At 43.8% G+C, this 20,740-nt stretch overlaps 1 protein-coding gene across 1 annotated transcript in view; it reads left to right on the forward strand.

Annotated features, from left to right (window-relative positions):
* hydin (HYDIN axonemal central pair apparatus protein) overlaps nucleotides 1-20,740 on the forward strand; it is a 1,234,740-nt gene that overhangs the window by 831,399 nt on the left and 382,601 nt on the right. The window contains exon 43 of the mRNA XM_068049816.1: nucleotides 12,360-12,488. Within this exon, the coding sequence (XP_067905917.1) occupies nucleotides 12,360-12,488 (129 nt within the window). The remainder of the gene's footprint in view (nucleotides 1-12,359; nucleotides 12,489-20,740) is intronic.

Raw genomic sequence — 20,740 nt, forward strand, 5'->3', positions numbered from 1 at the left:
ACTATTGATTTTTTTGCCAAATTATTTTTTCTAGAAGTTTTCCCACCACTGAAGTTAAACTGACTGGCCTGTAGTTGCTGGACTTATCCTTACACCCTTTTTTGAACAAGGGTGTAACGTTTGCAGTTCTCCAGTCCTCTGGCACCACCCCTGAGTCTAAGGAAGACTGAAAAATTATAGCCAGTGCCTCTGCGATTTCCACTCTCACTTCCCTCAGTATCCTTGGATGCATCTCATCCAGCCCTGTGCTTTATCCACTTTAAGTACAGACAACCTAGCTGATACTTCCTCTTTGTCAATTTTAAACCCTTCTAGTGTCTGACTTACCTCCTCTTTCAACGTTGCCTGGGTTGCATCTTCTTCCTTGGTAAAGACAGATACAAAGTATTCATTTAATACCTCAGCTATGTCCTCTGCTTCCATGTGTAAATCCCCTTTCTGGTCTCTAATCAGCCCCACTCCTTCTTTTACCACCCTTTTACTATTTATATGCCTAATTGAAAATTTTGGGATTTACTTTCATGCTAGCTACCAGTCTCTTGTCATGCTCTCTCTTTGCTTCTCTTATTTGCTTTTTCACTTCCCCTCTGGACCTTCTATATTCAGCCTGGTTCTCAATAGTATTTTCTACCTGGCATCTGTCATAAGCACAATTTTTTTCTTCATCTTCGTCTCAACCTCTTTCGTCATCCAGGGAGCTATGTATTTGTTTGCTCTACTTTTCCCCTTCGAGGGAACATACCTTGACTGTGCCCGAAATATCTCTTCTTTGAAGGTAGCCCATTGTTCATCTGTCAGTTTCCCTGCCAGAATTTGACGCCAATTTATTTGACCCAGCTCCATTCTTACCCCATTGAAATTGGCTTTCCCCAGTTAATTATTCTTACCCTGGATTGCTCTTTGTCCTTTTCCATAGTCAGCCTAAATCTTATGATACAATGATCACTATTCCCTAAATGTACTCCTACTGTCACCTGATCCACTTGGCCCACCTCATTCCCAAGAACCAGGTCTAGCAGTGCCTCCTTTCTTGTTGGACTAGCAACATACTGTTGTAGAAAATTTTCCTGAGCACACTCTAGAAACTCTTGCCCCTCACTGCTCTTTACACTACTATTATCCCAGTCTATATTTGGATAATTGAAGTCCCCCATTAAAACTACCCTATAATTTTTGCACCTCTCTAATTTTCTTGCAAATTTGTTCCTCCGTGCCCTTCCCACTAGTTGGTGACCTATAGACAACACCGAGCAATGTAACTGCACCTTCTTTTGTTCCTTTATCTCTGCAAAATTGATTCTGTCCTCAACTCCTCTGGGAGATCCTTTTTCTCCAGCACTGCAATGCTGTCCTTAATTAATAAAGCCACCACTCCTCCTTTTTTCCCTTTCCTATCTTTCCTGAACATCTTGTATCCAGGAATATTTAACACCCAGTCCTGCCCTTCTTTGAGCCAGGTCTCTGTTATAGCCACAACATCATATTTCCACATGGCAATCTGTGCCTGTACCTCATCAATCTTATTAACCACACTCCATGCATTCACATATATACACATTAACCCTGATTCAGACTTTATTATTTTCTCCCTTACTCTGACCCCATCTAATAACTTACTATTCCCTATTCTCGTGCTATCTACCCCAGCACTCTGTGCACCTTGATATTACTCTCTAATACATGATCCTTGTTTGCAAACCCTCCAATCTGAGCTCCCTCTCAGGTTCCATCCCCCTGACAATTTAGTTTAAACCCTCCCCAACAGCACTAGCAAATCTCCCTGCGAGGATATTCATCCCAGTCCTGCTAAGGTGCAACCCATCCATCTTGTACAGGTCCCACATGCCCCAGAGCCGGTCCAAATGTCTTAGAAATCTGTGCCTTCCCTCCTACACCAGTTCTCCAACCATGTGTTCAATCACTCAGTTTTCTTATTCCTATGCTTAATTGCACATGGGATTGGGAGTAATCCTGAGATTACTGCTTTTGAGGTCCTGCTTTTTATTCTCCTTCCTAGCTCCCTAAAATCTGCTTTCAGGACCTCATCCCCCTTCTTACCTATGTCATTGGCACCAATGTGGACCACAACCTCTGGCTGTTCACCCTCCCCCAGTAGAATGTCCTGCAACCTCTCCATGACATCCTTGACTCTGGCACCAGGGAGGCAACACACCATCCTGGAGTCATGTTTAGTGTTGCACCTGTCTGTTCCCCGAAATAATGAATCCCCTATCACTGCTGCTCTTCCACTCCTCTTCCTCCCTTCCTGTGCAGCTGAGCCACCTGTGGTGCTACAAACTTGGCTCTGACTGCACTCCTCTGAGGAACCATCACCCTCACTAGCATCCAAAATGGAAAACCGATTAGCGAGTGCGATCATATCAGGGGTCTCCTGCAGTACCTGCCTGGTTCTCTTAGACTGCCTGGTGGTCACCCATTCCCTATCTGCCTGCAGGCTCCTAATCTGTGGTGTGAGCACCTCCCTAAACATGCTATTCACATAGTCCTCCACCTCTCAGATGCACAACAGTGACTCCAGCCGTGTCTGTCTGTCTGTCTGTCTGTCTGTTTTGATGCGCTTTTTAAACCTCTGCTCCCACTGCAGTCTCTCGGTCAGTCTGTCTCTAGCCTCCCGAAGCCCTGGTAAATGAATGAGTGGCTGTTGAGTTGGGAAAAGGTTACTCTGACATTAGGCAGAGTAGCGAGGAGGAGCTTCAGCAGATGCATCCTCATGGTCAGGAAGAGGCCAGAGGAGCAGAGTGAGGGGCTGCAAGGGGAAGAAGGCCCTATCCAAGACTTCGGGTGTACCGCCCAAGAGTCAGCTACCTGCAAATGACAAAGCGCCAGTGCTGTAGGATGATGTGCCTTTCCAGGAAGACAGTCTCGGACATTTGCACTCTGGACCACAATGACCTGAGGCCTTGTGGCCCCCATGACTGTCCCCTACCTGCAGCTGTCAAGGTCACTGTCGCCCTGAATTTTTCTGTATCTAGGTCTTTCCAGGAATCGGCTGTGATCCTAGGTGGCTTCTCACAGTTGGCAGCTCATCACATCATTTGGCAGGTCATGGATGCCCTTGGACAGCAAGGGAATACATCCATTTGAAACAGATGATCCATCACAGGCATAGAGGGCATTGGCATTGGCATTGCTGTCATCGATGGATTCCCTCAGGTCCAAGAGATCATCAGTTGCACCTCGATACCCATCAAGGCACCGACAGACCAGCCAGTCAGATTCCTGAACAGAAAAGACTTCCACTCAGTGAATGTCCAGCTGGTCTGTGACCATAGGAAGTGCATCTTGCAGGTCTGTGCTTGGTTCCCAAGCAGCTGTCATGATGCCTTCATCCTTCAAGAGCTGCCATATCTCTTCAGGCCAACATCCAGACTCTGGGTGGCTGCTGGGGGATAAAGGTTATCTTCTGAAGGGGCGTTCCTGACACCTGTCCAAGTCCCAGTCCTGGATGCAGGGGGGTGCTACAGCCAAAGCCATTTGCTAACATGAACTCTCTGTCTCCCGGTCTCTTTATGCTCTGGCTCCGCACTCGCTGAGTGAACTCTCTCTCTCTCTCCTGGTCTCTTTATGCTCCGGCTCCACTCTCGCTGTTTCCCACTTTCAGAATGAACTCTCCGCTCTCTCTCCCGGTCTCTTTATGCTCCAGCACCGCTCTCGCTGTATCCCGCTCGCTGAGTGAACTTTCTCTGTCTCTCCCGGTCTCTTTATGCTCAGGCTGTGCTCTTGCTGTGTCCCGCTCGCTAAGTGAACTCTCGCTCTCTCTCCTGGTCTCTTTATGCTCCGGCTCCGCTCTCGCTGTTTCCCGCTCGCTGAGTGAACTCTCACTCTCCCGGTCTCTTTATGCTCCGGCTCCAATCTCGCTATTCCCTGCTAGCTGTTTCCCGCTCACTGAGTGAACTCTCGCTCTCTCTCTCGGTCTCTTTATGCTCCGCCTCCGCTTTTACTGTTTCCCGCTCACTGAGTGAACTCTCTCTCTCTTTCTCCCTGTCTCTTTATGCTCCGGTTCCGTTCTCGCTGTGTCACATCCGCAAACAACCCGAATAAATTTGTCAAACATGATTTTGCGTTCATAAAACATGTTGTCTCTGCTTGATTGTATTATGATTTTCTAAATATCCTGCTACTACTTCCTTAATAATGGATTCTAGCAGTGTCCCAATGACAGGTTAACTGGCCTATAAATTGCTGCTTTCTGCCTTCCTCCTTTCCTGAATAGGGGCGTTACATTTGTAATTTTCCAATCTGCTAGAGTCTTTCCAGAATCGAGGGAATTTTGTATGATTACAACCAATGCATCCACTATCTCTGTAGCCACTTCTTCTAAGACCCTATGATGCAGGCCATCAGGTCCAGGGAACTTGTCAGCCTTTAGCTTTTCTAGTACTCTTCTCTAGCGATAGTGATAGTTTTAAATACCTCCCTCCCCTTTGTCCCTTGATTTTCTACTATTTTTGAGATGCTTTTTCTGTCTTCTACTCTGAGATGGTTCCAAAATACTTGTTCAAAGTTTCTGCCGTTTCCTTGTTTTCCATTATTAATTCCCCAGTCTCATCTCTAAGGAACCAACATTTACTTTAGCTACGCTTTTCCTTTTTGTATCCTTGTAGAAGAAGGTTTCCAACCTTTTCGCATAGGGCCCACAATAAAATTTTTGTCTTACAGAGGGACCAGTGAGACAATTTTGGAAAGATACATTAAAATGTTATCTTACTATTAATCAGAACAACAACAGAAGCTTTAAATGAGAAGATTAATTTATTGACTTACTTTCTCATTACTATGTTGGACACTGGTTTCATAAGATATCTGGCATTTTCTTTGCTTGCACAAATAGTCAATATTTATCTGCACTCTTGTAGCGATGCGGAGTATTCCAGATAGATATCCATCTGTCAGGAGTGATCTTGATCACTCTCGCCCACACTCTCTCTCTTTCTCTCTCTCTCTGAAGCCCCACCATCCCTCTCTCTCACTCTGTCCTCCCTTTCTCTCCTTCTCTCTCTGCCCCTGTCTCCCTCTCTGTCTCCTCCTCTCTGTCTCCCCCTCTCTCTGCCCCCCTCCCCCTCTCTTTCTCTCTCTCTGTCCCTCCCTCTCTCTCATTCTGACAGTTGCAGGGAGCAGGAGTGCAGCAGCTTTGTGGTTGGTCAGCTTTCCCTTTCTCTCTGTCCCCCCTCTCTCTCTCGCTGTCCCCTCTCCCTCTCTGTCCCCTCTCTGTCTGTCCCCTCCCTCTCTCTCTGTCCCCTCTCTCTGTCCCCTCTCTCTCTCTGTCCCCTGTCTCTTTCTGTCCCCTCTCTCTTTCTGTTCCCTCTCTCTTTCTGTCCCCTCCCTTTCTCTGTCCCCTCTCTCCCTGTCCCCTCTTTCTCTTTCTTCTCTCTCTGTCTCTCTGTTTCTGTCCCCCTCTCTCCCTGTCCCATCTTTCTCTCGCTCTCTATGCCCTCCTCTCTCTCTACCTCTCTCTCTCTCTCTTGCTGACAGTTGCAGGGAGCAGGAGTGCTCAGCGCAGCAGCTTTGTGGTTGGTCAGTTTTTTTTTAACTTGCACTGTCAGTTTCTCAACTGACAGGTGATGATACCGGGAACAGTGGTTTCCTAACTTCGGACAGATTTGGGGTTTTCCAGCGGTTTTCAACCTTTCTTTAAAATGCCCGCTGGAAAACCCTGAATCTATCCAAAGTTGGGAAACTGCTGTTCCCATGGCGAGCATCTGTCAGCTGTGAAACTGATTTGCGATTTTTTTTAAAAAGCCAGTCTGAAAGAAGTAGACAATGGGAATTTTTTGGTGGGCCGGATGCTGGCCTGCGGGCCATATGTTGAGCAACTACTGTTATAGAAGCTTGTAGAAGGCACCTATTCAAAAGGGATGGGTTGCACCTCAATAGGACTGGAACCAATATCCCTACAGGGAGGTTCTCCAGTGTTGTTGGGGAGGGTTTAAATTAAATTGGCAGGGGGATAGGCACCAGCATATAAAAGTAGAAAAGAGGAATAAGGTGCATAATGTGAGAGTGTTGGACAGTACTAGAGAAGGGAGTAATTCCATCGTAGATAGGAGCAGAAAAGGAAGGGCTACGATGAATGCAAAGACAGAATTACAATGCATGTATGTAAATGCACAAAGTGTGATGAATAAGGTTTGGGGAGCTACAAGTGCAAATAGCAGTATGGGAATATGATGTAGTTGCAATAACGGAAACCTGGCTTCAAAATGGTGAGGACTTGTGCTTAATATCCTAGGATGAAAAGTGTTCTGAAAAGATAGAGAAGGAAATGAGGGACGTGGAATGGCAGTGTTGATTATAGCAGACATTGTAGTGTTGGAAAGAGGAATGTCCTTGATAGGGAAAGCAGAATCCATTTGGTTAGAGTTGAGAACCAAAAAGAGTCTGATCACACTACTCGGGGTGTTCGATAGGCCTCCAAATAAGTGAGAAAGAGAGAGAGAGCAAATCTGCAGGGAAATCACAGAGACGTGCAAGCACTGTAGAATGGTGACTTGGGGGACTTTAATTACCCAAATATCGATTGGGATAATGTTAGATTAAAGGGAAAGGAAAGGGGGAAAATTTCTGGATTATATTCAGGACAACATCCTTGATCAGTATGATCTCAGCCCAACTAGAATGAAGGGAGGCATTGCTGGATCTGGTACTGGGAAATGAGGTGGGCCACGTGAACAAAGTGTCTGTGATGGAGCACTTGGGCAAGAATTATCATCATACAATGTTTAGTCCCGTAATGCAGAAAAGCAAGGAAAGATGTAAGATAGAATGTCAAGATTGGAAGATGGCTTATTTCAATGAAATGAGAAGTGATCTAGCTCGGATAAAATGAACCAAAGACTGACAGAAAAAAAACTGTAATGGGACAATGGGTCATCTTTAAGGAAGAGATGCTTCAGGTACCGGCTAGGTACATTCCAACAAGGGCGAAAGGCAGGGGAACCAAAAACAGGGCTCATGATGCATGTCAGGTGAATTCTTCAAGTGAGAACCAGGCCAAATACAATAAGTTGAGAAGGGAGGTGAAGTGGAAAATAAGTCTAGAAAAGAGAGAATATGAAAATAGAATGGCAGTCGACATAAAAGGGAACGTAAAAATCTTCCACCAGCATGTAAATAGTAATCGGGTAGTAAGAGGGTGGAGTAGAGCCTATTGAGGACAAAGAGGATGATATATGCTTAGAGGCACAGGGCATGGCTAGAATTCTTAATGAGTACTTTGTATCGGTGTTGACTAAGGAAGAGGAATCTGACAAAATATTGGTAGAAGCGGGAAGAGTAAAGGCAACAGAGAGGGTAAAAATTGAGAGGGAGGAGATATTGGAAAGGCTGTATATGTTTAGCTTAGATAAGACACCCGGTCCGGATGGCTTGCATCCTAGGTTGCAAAAGGAAATGTGGGGGAGATAGTGGAAAGGTTTGCCGTAATCTTCCAATCTTCCCTAGTTATGGGGGAAGTGCCATAGGATTGGAGAGTGGTAAATATGACACCTTTATTCAAGAAAGGGTGTAAGGATAGTCCTAGCAACTACAGGCCAGTTAGTTTAACATGGGAGGGCAAGGTTTTAGAAATAATAATCAGAGAAATAGTTAACAGGCACTTAGTGAGGTTTGAATTAATTAAGGATAGGCAACACAGATTTGTAAAAGGCAGATCATGCTTGATTAATCTAATTGAAGTTTTGATGAAGTAACAGAGAAAGTTGATGGTTAATCAAAGGTTGATCAAAGATTTTATAGCCGAGCACTTGGAGAACAGTGGTAGAATCGGACAGAGTCAGCATGGATTTATGAAAGGGAAATCATGCTTGACAAATCTACTAGAATTCTTTGAGGATGTAACTAGTAGAGTTGATGAGGGGGAGCCAGTGGATGTGGTTTATTTGGACTTTCAGAAGGCTTTCGACAAAGTCCCACAATAGAGATTAGTGTGTAAAATTAAAGCGCATGGAATTGGGGGTAGTGTATTGCGATGGATAGAAAATTGGTTGGCAGACAGGAAACAAAGAGTGGGGATAAATGGGTCTTTTTCCAAATGGCAGGCAGTGACTAGTGGGGTACCGCAGGTATCGGTGCTAGGACCCCAGCTATTAATGATTTAGATGAGGGAACTAAATGTAATATCTCCAAATTTGCAGATGACACAAAACTGGGTGGGAGGGTGATTTGTGAGGAGGATGCAGAGAGGATTCAGGGTGATTTTGACAAGTTGAGTGAGTGGGCTAATGCATGGCAGATGCAGTATAATGTGGATAAATGTGAGGTTATCCACTTTGGTAGCAAAAACAGGAAGGCAGATTATTATCTGAATGGCTATAAACTGAGAGAGGGGAATGTGCAGTGAGACCTGAATGTTCTCGTACACCAGTCGCTGAAGTTAAGCATGCAGGTGCAACAGGTGGTAAAAAAGGCAAATGGTATGTTGGCCTTCATAGCGAGAGGATTCGAGTACAGAAGCAGGGATGTCTTGCTGCAGTTATACAGGGCCTTGGTGAGGCCACATCTGGAATATTGTGTGCAGTTTTGGTCTCCTTATTTGAGGAGGGATGTTCTTGCTATCGAGGAAGTGCAGCGAAGATTTACCAGACTGATTCCTGGGATGGCGGGACTGACGTATGAGGAGAGATTGAGTTGGTTAGGATTATATTCGCTGGAGTTCAGAAGAGTGAGGGGGGATCTCATAGAAACCTATAAAATTCTAAGAGGACTTGACATGGTAGATGCAAGAAGGATGTTCCCGATGGTGGGGGAGTCCAGAACCAGGGGTCATAGTCTAAGGATACGGGGTAAACCTTTCAGGACTGAGATGAGGAGAAATGTCTTCACCCAGAGATTGGTGAACCTGTGAAATTCACTACCACAGAAAGCAGTTGAGGCCAAAACATTGAACGTTTTCAAGAAGGAGTTCGATATCGCTCTTTGCTCTAGAGGGATCAAAGGGTATGGGGTGAAAGCCGGAACAGGCTACTAAGTTGGATGATCAGCCATTATCATAATGAATGGTGGAGCAGGGTCGAAGGGCCGAATGGCCTACTCCTGCTCCTATTTTCTATGTTTCTATGTAGGGGAATGTGGTGGATGTTGTCTATTTGGATTTTAAGAAAGTGTTTGATAAAGCAGCACATAAAAGGCTGGTGAACAAAGTTCAGGGTCAGTGTCCAATTGGATAAAACACATTGGCTTGAGAACAGAAAACAGCGAGTTGTGATAAATGGTTGTTTTTCAGACTGGAGGATGGTAGACAGTGGTGAACCCCAAGGGTCAATGCTAGGGCCACTGCTTTTTTTGCTTTATATAAATGGCTTGGATCTTGGAATACAGAGTAGAATTTTAAAATTTGCCAATGATACCGAACTTGGAGGAGTGGCAATCAGGGAGGATGGTATGAACAAGATATAGATAGGTTAGCAGAATGGGCAGACAAACAGATGGAATTTAATACAGACAAATGTGAGGTGATGCATTTTGGCAGAAGGGATAGGGTGAGGCAATGCAGACCTGATGGCACAGTTTTAAAAAGTGTGTGCAGCTATTTTATATGGAATTATAACTCTCCTTAGTGATCGCAATGTGTTGTCATCACCAAACCTAAAGTAAGTAATACTTCTCTATTCTTTTACGTTTCATTGATCCTCACTAATTAGTGAAGTAAGATAACATTTTAACCAATCTGTTCTACATATTGTTGAAATGCAGGCACTATCTAGCACTGCACGGTTAAAGGAGTCCGCAACTAACACGTTCATCCAAGGAACGATATAATTTGTTAAGATTCATCATTATCTTCATCCACATCCTTGGAATTCTCTTCTTATGTGTCATTTCGAGGACCCTACCTCTCATCTTTGAACAGTTCATCACATAATGATGAAAAAGAAAAGAAAGACTTACATTTATACGACCACCAGATGTCTTAAAGCCAATGAAATACTTTTGAAGTGAAGCAATTGTTGTAATACAAGAAACATTGCAGCCAACTTGCACATAGTAAACACAGAAGCAGCAATGTGATAACGACCTGATAGTCTGTTTTCGTGACATTGATTAAGGGATAAATATTGGCCAGGACACCAGGGATAACTTGACCCAAGATGGCAGATAGGGCTTTGGTTTAATTTCTCATATGAAAGACAGCACCTCCAACAGCATCTCCCTCAGTACTGCACTGGCGTAGGACTTGAACCCAGAACCTTGTGACTTGCTACCCACTGAGACACGGCTGACACACTTTGAATCATGCCTGAACCACCTGTTAACTGTTCCTTGGGCATTCCTGGGATTCATTCCCTTATTATTGCTGTTTCAGTTCTATTTTCTGCTGTGGTAGCCAGATCTGCTAAAGGTGCTTTCATCCTTCTATCTGCTTGTCTTTAATCCTTCCATTGTATTGACGTCTGCGCCCAGTATCTTGGCCAGTTCAAAATGTGACCATCATTGAGTTCTCTATTCCTTGTGTCACTGCAGAATGACACATTTGTTCCACAAAGGCTGAAGGCAATGACTATTTCCCCAGGAATCTTTTCAAGGCAGCAGACATCTGACAGAACAAGGTCTCCGTTACTGTGAGCCAAGCACAAGCTAGAACCAGTAGCCTGTCCATGAGGCACCTTAGCACAATGTAGCAATTTAAATGCCAGTACTGAACCAGGAATCCCCAAGTTGAATTTTATCAATCTGTTTATGGGATTTCTATAAGTCCATGTTGTGTTCTTCCATGGAATAACCATGTGTTTTCCAAAATCTATCAAAATCTAACCATGCCTCATAGGCATTTATCAGATCATTTTTCTTGTAAACTTCATCCAAGAACTCTAATAGAAGGTCCAAACTATCATCATTATCCAATTGATGGGCATCCAGCTCACAAAATACTTTACTTCTGATTTTACTTCCTGTAGCAAATGACAACATCAAGGCCATACCTTGTTTCCTCTTTGGTAGGGACATAATGCGTGTTCACATATCCACTTTATTCTTCCTCAGGTCATGTGGTTCAGATTCTGAGAACATGATAGAGGTATATAAAATTATGAGAGGCATAGATAGACAGCCAGAGTCTGTTTCCCATTGTAGGGGTGACTAAAACTAGAGGGCATAGATTTAAGGTGAGAGGGAGGAGGTTTAAAGGAGATCAAAGGGGTACATTTTTCACACGAAGAATAGTGGGTATCTGGAATGAATTGCCTGAGGAGGTGGTGGAGGCAGGAACAGTAGCAACATTTAAGAGGCATCTGGACAGGTACTTGAATGAGCAAGGCATAGAGGGATAGGGAATTAATGCAGGCAGGTGAGATTAGTATAGATAGGCATTATGGTCGGCATGGACGTGGTGGGTCGAAGGGCCTGTTTCTATGCTGTACGACTCTATGACTCTATGACTCCATAAACATAACTGGACAATTTACTCTTGCTTTCGGTCATTTTTCACAATGACCACTGGGATTATAGTTTTCTGTCCAAAAAATCTTTTCTTAGCTTCCAACCTTCAGCTTTAGGCAACCATTCCCTACTACCATGTTCCACTCCAGAAAACCCATTGGTGAAGGATAGAACTGAAGCCAATCTTTGCACACTTTTATAAACATTTATTTACCGAATTACACATTACAAGCATGCATCTTTTAACCCCAACAACCAGTTTCAGTGTACGTCTATTTAAAGGGACACAAGTTATTTAATGCCCACCACCTGTAAACAATTAAACACAATTAATATGCAATTAACTGATGACTGCTGCCCATTATTTGTAGAGCTAAGTGATAGCCTTAAAAATGTGTTTTTTTCATTGAATGTATTTCTAAAAGTAAGCGCAGTTATTTTTGAAGTGGCAACTTGTTTTGATGTGAATGGTGTTATCTGCAGGAGCGGGACAGTGGGTGACTCTTGATTGATGATGGAATTGTCACTTGTTTGCCACTTTAGAACCATATTTCTTTTAAAAATCCATTGTGGGAAAACCCAGACATTTTCTGTCCATTTCCCATTGCTCAAAATCGCCAGGAGGCCATCCCTTAACTGGACAGTCCAAAACGGGGCATGCATGCACACAGTGCCAGGCTATCCATGCATGCACACAGTGCCAGGCTATCACAGGCTAAGTTGATACAAAATGGTCACTCCTGCAGTGAATTAAGGGTATTGTTTGCAATGGGTGGAAGATTAACTTGGTAATTAACTCACGTTATTTATGTTTCACGTTCAGCATATCAGAAGATTTAAGGTAAGATTTTGTGACATGGTTGCTGTGGCATTTTCCAAGGCTAAATGTTAACGCTGTAGCATTTATAAAGAAATGTATTTTGTTCAAATTGCAAGTAATATTAGTTTATTTGTAACATCTCTAGATCTCCACAATTGTTCCTCTAATGCAGCAGCCGATGAGTTTGACTACAAGCCTGGTTGGAGAGATGAACATAATGAGCTGTCATTTGCCAGATGACATTTTGGCGGAGATTCTGACAGAGAGATTGCAGGTACAGTGTGGCGCTGTGTAGGAATGTTACTGCATTCAGTGTAATACAATGCATTTAACAGGGTGCCACAATATAATTGTCTGGTCCTCTCCCTCCTCCCACTGAAGGCACTGACGCTTACTGGGATGCAATTATAATCTCAGGTACTTAATCTCCATGACCTTTCTTCGGTTGTGAACTGAGATTGCGTGTTGCTAGGCTTTCTGACCCTGGGGCAACATCACTGCCAAGCCTGTCCTGATCCAACTTCAAGCACTCTGTCTCACATTCCAGCAGGGGAGTCTCTGGATGCTGGCTCAAGCTGATTTTTGTTTCCTGCCCTGTGCCTAGACCAGGGATGCTGAGGTAAATTGAATCCCCTCATGTTGCGATCAGCTAACTTAGCATAGACCTCAGATTGAAGTTAGGATCTTAATGAGTTCTATAACAGGCTTCCCCACTAATCCATTGATGACCAAAAGCAACCTGATTTTCCTTATATCCTATCCAGAGGTATGAAAGGAGTGACCATGGCATTGAGGGCATATCCACCAGGTTAAAATTAGAGCTTTAATTCCTTTTATAGGAACTCAAAACTGTGGAACTCCTCACCTCCCTCAGTCTTTGCTTGTTTCTGCAGTATTGACCTTCTAAAATCCAAACTAAATGTCAGTTAAATACTATGACCCTGTAATTCCTCAGGTTTCTGCCAGTCCTTCTGCACAGGTTTGAGACAGAGATTTGAAGGACCATTGTGTAGGAAACTACCAATGCTGGAAAAGTAAAAGAAGAGCCCTTGGTAAATCAGGAAATAGGCCTTGAAGATCCCTGCAGTGCTCACCCTGCCAGAGTTTGAGGGATCAGTGTCAAATTTGTGTAGAGCAGATGGATGCAAACAGCACTGTAGGCTCTTTTATGGCTCCACCCTACCTTGTGTACTGGAAATGTGGCCACTCAACAGCCCTAGGGGTTGCTCAGGGCCTCTCCTACCTCAAACTTGGCAATGGGCCCAAACTGCAGAATATCTTTTGCTTAAAAACATTAACATGCTTCTGGGACACAGTGCTGACGAGATTTACCAGGATAATAACAAGGATGAGGAACTGGCTGAAAGGATGATGGAAGCAGATTCAATGGTAACTTCAAAAGAAAGTTCTGTATATACTCAAAAAGGAAATACCTGGAGGGCAATGGGGAATGAGTAGGGGAGTGGAAATAATTGGATAGCTTTCAAAGAGCCAGCAAAGGTATGGTGGGCTGAATAGCTGCCTTCTGTGCTGTGTGATTCTATTATACTGGGAACCAGGCCGTTTACTGGCTACCACTACTACGCTGTGTGCCACTGGGTCTTGAGAATTGGGAACCCCTAGCTTCGGGTGACGCTGGCTCCGCAGAAACCCCTGCACCCCCATGCTCTACCCTACCTTGTTAGTTGCCTTGCCATGGGCGGATGGGAGTTGCAAAACACTGAGGAAACTCTTGAGCATGTTGGAGAGGTGGCACAACCAGATCTGATCTGTTTCTCCGGCAATTGTGCCGGTTTCTCACCATGGTTATTGTGGTAGACTGGCAGAACCCTGAGGAATTTCGGGGTCACAGTATTTAACAGATGTCCAGCTTGGATTTTAGAAGGTCAATCACCACAGAAAGAAGTAAAGACTGAGGGAGGTGAGGAGTTCCACAGTTTTGAGTTCCTAGAAAAAGAAATAAGCTCTGATTTTAACCTGGCGGATATGCAGGTATGTTCGGGCTGAACACTCGCTTTACACCGTGCCCTGTTTTAGGCTCCATTTCATAAAACTTGAATGGGCTGGAAAATGAGTATACAATGCAAATGCACCCTGTTCCCACCTGGAAGGTTAGGTTAAATTTGAGGCTTCAGAGTGAAAATCTATGTTTTGCCTTCTATATCTTTTAAAACTCATTCATATGTAGATATACAGCCTTAAGGATGTTGCTAGTTCACTTCTGGAATGTATTTATTTCAATTTCCAGAGCATTCACTGATCTGTGGGTTGCTTTTATTCAGTGGATCCTTTTATCATTCATATGTTGCTGTGAAGAGTAGCTTCCCCTGTGCAGATGCAGCAGAACAATTATTTCATTCAAGTGAATGTAACCCATATAACCATTGAGAAAAATACACTAATTTAAAGTTGTTACGAGCTCACAGGACAACAGTCGTGCTTGTAATGTGTCTTTATTGAAATGCCTTCTGATGGATGCCTGCAGTGAGTGCCTCATGCTAGAGGTTACATGACTACGGCAAGCCAGGAGACACATTAGTACAGTATTGCAGTTCTATCCCAAACATCGCACTTTTCAAACAAAAAATAATTGTATGCATTATCATTTACACTGTGAGTTGCCCAAGTTACCCACGATGCACACAACTGTTCTCATGCATTAGCAGTTCATTATTATCGTCAGTCTCTGCACATGTATTTTAAAGTTGTCTTTAAATCGTGCCAGTCTCTTTTTCATCTGGGTGAGTTTCCTTCTCTGGGGAGTGTTGTTCCCATGTCACTTCCTGTTGCCACGGTAACTTGTTGTTCCATTTCCGTTGTTGGGGAGCTGTGGACTTCTGGGACTGATGGTAGATCTGTGGTTTGTGCAGATGGTGAGTTCACATCTTCCTGTTCGGCCACCTGCAGTGAAGGAACATCTTCTCCGGTTGTGCATATGTGAGATTGCAACGGTATATCTGTTTGTTTACTTCCACTCTGTACGATTGAGGTGACAACTGCTCTTTACAGGTCCCAAGTTGCCACTTGGGCTGAGTTTTGCTGTGAGCGTTGAAGGTTTGTACCTGTCTGGCTCTCCAAAGCTCAATTTTGGCAATGGTTTGGCAGTTTTGTCAAAGTGAAATTTGGCTTTCTGCTGTTTCATCTTGATTTTGTCACTCACGCCTGTTACTATTTCTAACCTCAGTAGCTTTTTTGCTATTGGAAGAGTAGTTTGTGTGCGGCATGACAATTAGTCTTTATACTGAACCAGTTTCCATACCTTCAGTAGGTGTGTTTCTTCACTCAAGGATTGTATACATCTGTGCTGGATTTGCCCGATTTCTTTATGATTCCTTTAATGATTTTCACTGCCACCTCAGCCTTTCCATTTGATTGGGAATAGTGTGGATATGATGTATGGTGTAGAATTTCCTAATCCTTTATGAAGCAGCTGTATTCTTCACTCGTGAACTGAGGGCCATTGTCGTTCATCACAACATCTGGAATGCTGTAATGACCAAAGTGTACTTTCAGGCACGCTACAATCTCACCGGTAGTCTTTGAGGTCAGCTGGTCTTCCTCCCAGTAGTCAGAATAGTAGTCTATAGTGACAAGATAATCAGTTCCTGTGAGAGTGAAGAGGTCTACTCCCAGCTTCATCCATGGTCGTTCTGGGATGCCATGTGTCATCAGCGGCTCTTTAGCTTGTTTAGCTTGTTACTCATTACACACACTGCACTGGCTGGTGTCGTTCTTGATTTCATTGTTCATGTTTGGCCACTTCTCTTGCCTTCTTCAGACTTGACTCAATTCCTTGGTGGCTTGCATGAATGCGCTTTAGCATCTCTCCTCTCAACTCCTTAGGGAGAATGATTTTATTTCCTTTGTACACAATGCCATCTGGGGCTGTCAATTCATCTCTGTACACCTAATACACTCTTGTGACCACAGGTGTGTCCTTGATGCTTTCGGGCCATCCTTTCATGACTACCTCTTACAACACTTGGAGAGTTGTGTCTTGTTGGATAGTTCGCTTGATTTGACCAAGGCGTTTGTCAGATTCAATGTCTCTGCTGGGTTGATGACTTCCAGAGCATGTCGAACTGCAGCTTCATGTTGGATCTGGAAGATTTCACATTCTGTTGCAGCATCCTCTTCTTTGTACATAGCGAGTGCTGCTCTCGACAGCATGCCAACGATGTACATCTGTTTCCCTTGCTTCTATGTCACGTCCAGATGATATCTCTGTACCCAGAGGAAAGTTCCAGCTGCCCTCAGGGTCAACCTGAAAGACAAGAATGAAGAGCTGGAAAAGAAGAGAGTAATCAAGAAAGTGACAAACCCAACAGAATGGATTAGCAGCATGGTAGCAGTGAAACAACCATGAAAGCTGAGAGTATGCATCGACCCAAAGAATCTAAATAAAGCTCTGAAGAGATCTCACTACCCAATGACAACCATCGAAGGAATTTTGCCACAATTTGCAAAGGCAAATTCTTTGTAGACACTTTGGAGCAGAAAGTAACGGCTTGAGGGGAATGCTTTGAAGTAGCTTGTGGTCAGACTCGACTGTCACTTTGTCTCTTCCAAGTAGGTATTGATGATGATGTTCACAAGCAAAGACAATGTCCAGGCACTCCTTCTCGATCTGAGTGTAGCGTCGTTCAGTTTCCATTAATGCCCTGGGTGCAAATGCAACCAGTTTTCATGCTGCATTAGGATTGCTGCAAGTCCTGTCTCGCTGGCGTCACACTGCAGGGTAACTTCATCATTTACGTCACAATATTTCAGCACTGGCATTGCCTTCACTAGCGGCTTGATTTTAGTGAACACTGCTTCCTGTTCTGTGCCCCAATACTACTGCATGACCTTGGCAGTGTGTTGGCGTAATAGTTCACATTCTAATGATAGATTGGGTAAGAATTTTTCTAAGTAGTTGACGAATCCAACAAATTGTTGCACTGCCTTTACTTCTTTTGGTCACTGCATTGTTGCTACTGCTCTCACCTTTTCGGGCTCTGGGTGAAGATCTTTTGCTGTCAGTACATGACCTATGTACTTGACTTCAGGTATCTTTAATAGCAATTTTTTCTTGTTCAGCTTCAGGTTCATCTGACGAGCTCTATCTCGCAGTCACACTAGATTTTGATCATAGTCAGTAATATGTCTTCGCATCCAGAAACTAGTAGATCATCCACTATAGCTTCCACTCCAGGAAGATCACTAATTATCTCATGCTGTTTGCATTGACACTCCTCTGGAGCCGTGAAAATGCCAAATGGCATGTGCAACCATCTGTCTCTCCCGAACGGCATCCATAATGTAGTTAGAAAGCTACTGCTTTCATCCAACTTCACTTGCCATTAACCATCTTTTTGCATCTAGTGTAGCAAAGATTTTTGCCTTTGCAAATTGTGGCAAAATTCCTTCGATGGTTGTCAAGGGGTAGTGAGATCTCTTCAGAGCTTTATTTAGATTAGATTAGAGATACAGCACTGAAACAGGCCCTTCGGCCCACCGAGTCTGTGCCGAACATCAACCACCCATTTATACTAATCCTATACTAATCCCATATTCCTACCAAACATCCCCACCTGTCCCTATATTTCCCTACCACCTACCTATACTAGTGACAATTTATAATGGCCAATTTACCTATCAACCTGCAAGTCTTTTGGCTTGTGGGAGGAAACCGGAGCACCCGGAGAAAACCCACGCAGACACAGGGAGAACTTGCAAACTCCACACAGTTTAGATCCTTTGGGTCGATGCATACTCTCAGCTTTCCAGATTGTTTCACTGCTACCATGCTGCTAATCCATTCTGTTGGATTTGTCACTTTCTTAATTACTCTCTTCTTTTCTAGCTCTTCTTTCTTGTCTTTCAGGCTGGCCTTGAGGGAAGCTGGAACTTCCCTCCCCAGATGCTGAACTGATCTTACCCTTCTCATCTACTTTAGATGATATTCTCCAAGAAGACATCCGAAACCTGTAAACACATCGCTGTACTCCTCTAGGATCTGTTCCATGGTCAATGGTTTAGTGCGCTGTGACACGGTGCAAATCTCTTTTTGCATGTTGAGGGTTACCAGTCCAAGCTTTCGACTTGCTTTGACTGAGATGAATGGCTTTTGTTTGCCATTTTTGATCTGGAACTCCAGATCTTCGTTCTTGTCATTGCATTAGACTCGCAAAGTAATTTGTCCTCTCGGCAGTAGTATGGTGCCATCATATAACCTCAGCCTTATTTTCGAGGGCTTCATTGTTGGATCACCATGTTGAGCCTCTTCGCACAGATCTGTGAAGGTCATGATGTTGCATGATGCACCGATGTTTATCTGACACTTTATGTTGACTTGATGTTCTCCTTCTGCAGTCATCATTCCAACAGTCACAAACTATTTATCACCTATTGACCTTGAAGGTGAAAGGGAGGAGGTTTAAAGGGGATCAAAGACGTACATTTTTCACACAAAGAATAGTGGGTATCAGGAATGAGCTGCCAAAGGAGGCAGGAACAGTAGCAAGATTTAAGAGGCATCTGGACAGCTACTTGAATGAGCAAGGCATAGAGGGATATGGAATTAATGCAGGCAGGTGGGATTAGTATAGATAGGCATTATGGTCGGCATGGACGCGGTAGGCCGAAGGGCCTATTTCTATGCTGTACGACTCTATGACTCTGTGATCTGACTGACCCAACCTGTTGAATGGTGTATAGTGATTTGTCAGAATCTTCAGCTGATATCTCTCCAGTGGCTATCTGTACCTTCTAGCCAAACACTTGTAAGCAAAATGATTCGTTTTCTTGCTGTGAGAACACTGCTTTCCCCATGCTGGACATGCCTTCTTTTCCTTTGTGTGATGTCCTCCGCAGTATTTGGATCCTGCCCTTTGTCCGTGATCTTTCTGCCCTTTCAGCCTGGAATGTCTATCAGCATAATGCAAGGTCAGGTCTGCTCGCCATGTATCTGCTCCAGATGCTGATTTACAACCTCAGCGCTTCTGCATATGTCAATCCCTCTCCTGAGAGTGAGTTTGTTTTCTCTCAGTAGACTTGCTCTCTCTGCAGGATCACTTATGCCTAATACAGTTCTGTCTTTAATTAAATCATCTTTTAGTTGCACAAATTCACAGGATTCTGTGAGCTGTGTTAATACAGTCACATATTAATCAATGGATTCTTTTTCACCTTGGGGCCCGAATATTGAACACATATCGTTCATAAGTTACGTTCACTTGGGGTTCAAAGTGTGCCTAAAAGACTTTCAAAATTTCTGCTGTCGGTTTTCTTTGTTCTTCAGAGAGATTTACGGTGGAATACATTTTGTAACAGTCTCTCCCCAACAGTGATAAAAATGTAGCTACTCGTAGCTGCTCTGGTTTGTTAATTAAATCTGTTGAAATTTCGTAATTATGCCATGGCGAGTGGAAAAACTTTCAGTTCTGCTTCATATCACTTTTCATTTCAACCAGTGCCGGGAGAGGAAGATTTGCAGCCATTGTGTCTTACCCAGTGCTTTCAGTGCTTCTTTGTTCCTTTTCTGTGGCTTCCTGTGGCTTTTAGCAGCTTTCATCAGCTCTGAAAATTCCTGTGTTCCTCTTCTAGTAGCTGTGCTTCTATACAGCTCTACAGCAGACTTACTTGTACTGTATCTTTATTGAACTGCCTTCTGATGGATGTCTGCCATGAGTGCCTCATGGTAAAGGTCACATAACTACAGCAAGTCAGGAGGCACATAAGTACCGAATTGAATTTCTATCCCAAACAAAAGATGAGGCTTAGTGTTCACATTGCACCAGGAAAAAGGGCAAAACACGGGAAAGTAAAATCTTAACTTGATCCTTACAAATAGGGTTTTGGAGTCTGCTGCTTTTGGTGTGCAGAAGAAGTCTTCCCCTGTAAGTTTACATTCATGGAACCTCAAAGTATTTTACTGCGCAGCATGGGAATGAATCCTCACTGTAAATCGCTTTAGAATCAGTTGAATTTATTTTTATTTGCTCGTGGAATGTGGGTATTGCAGGCAAGGCCAGCATTTATTGCCCATCCCTAATTATTGTTGAGAAGATGCTGGTGAGCTGTCTTCTCAAATCTTTGCAGTCTGTGTGGTGTCGTGGGCTTGGAAGGTGCTGTCCAATAAACCTTGGCAAGATGCTGCAGTGAATCTTGTTGATTGTACACACTGCAAGCACAGTGTGCCATTGGTGAGGGGAGTGAATGTTTAAGGTGGTGGATGGGGTGCCGATCAAGTGGGCTGCTTTATCCTGGATGTTGTTGAGCATCTTGAGTGTTGGAGCTGCACTCATCCAAGCAAGTGGAGATTATTCCATCACACTCCTGACTTGTGTCTTGCAGATGGGTGAAAAGGCTTTGGGGAGTCAGGAGTTGAGTTACTTGCCACAGAATACCCAATTTCTGACCTGCTGTTCTAACCACAGAATTTATGGGGCTGGTCCAGTTCAATTTCTGATCAATGGTAACTCCAGGATATTTATGGTGGGGGCCTCAGCGATGGTAATAATGTTGAATATCAGGGGGAGGTGC

The sequence above is a fragment of the Heterodontus francisci genome, chromosome 17 (assembly GCF_036365525.1).
Source record: "Heterodontus francisci isolate sHetFra1 chromosome 17, sHetFra1.hap1, whole genome shotgun sequence".
NCBI classification, from domain to species: Eukaryota; Metazoa; Chordata; class Chondrichthyes; order Heterodontiformes; family Heterodontidae; genus Heterodontus; species Heterodontus francisci.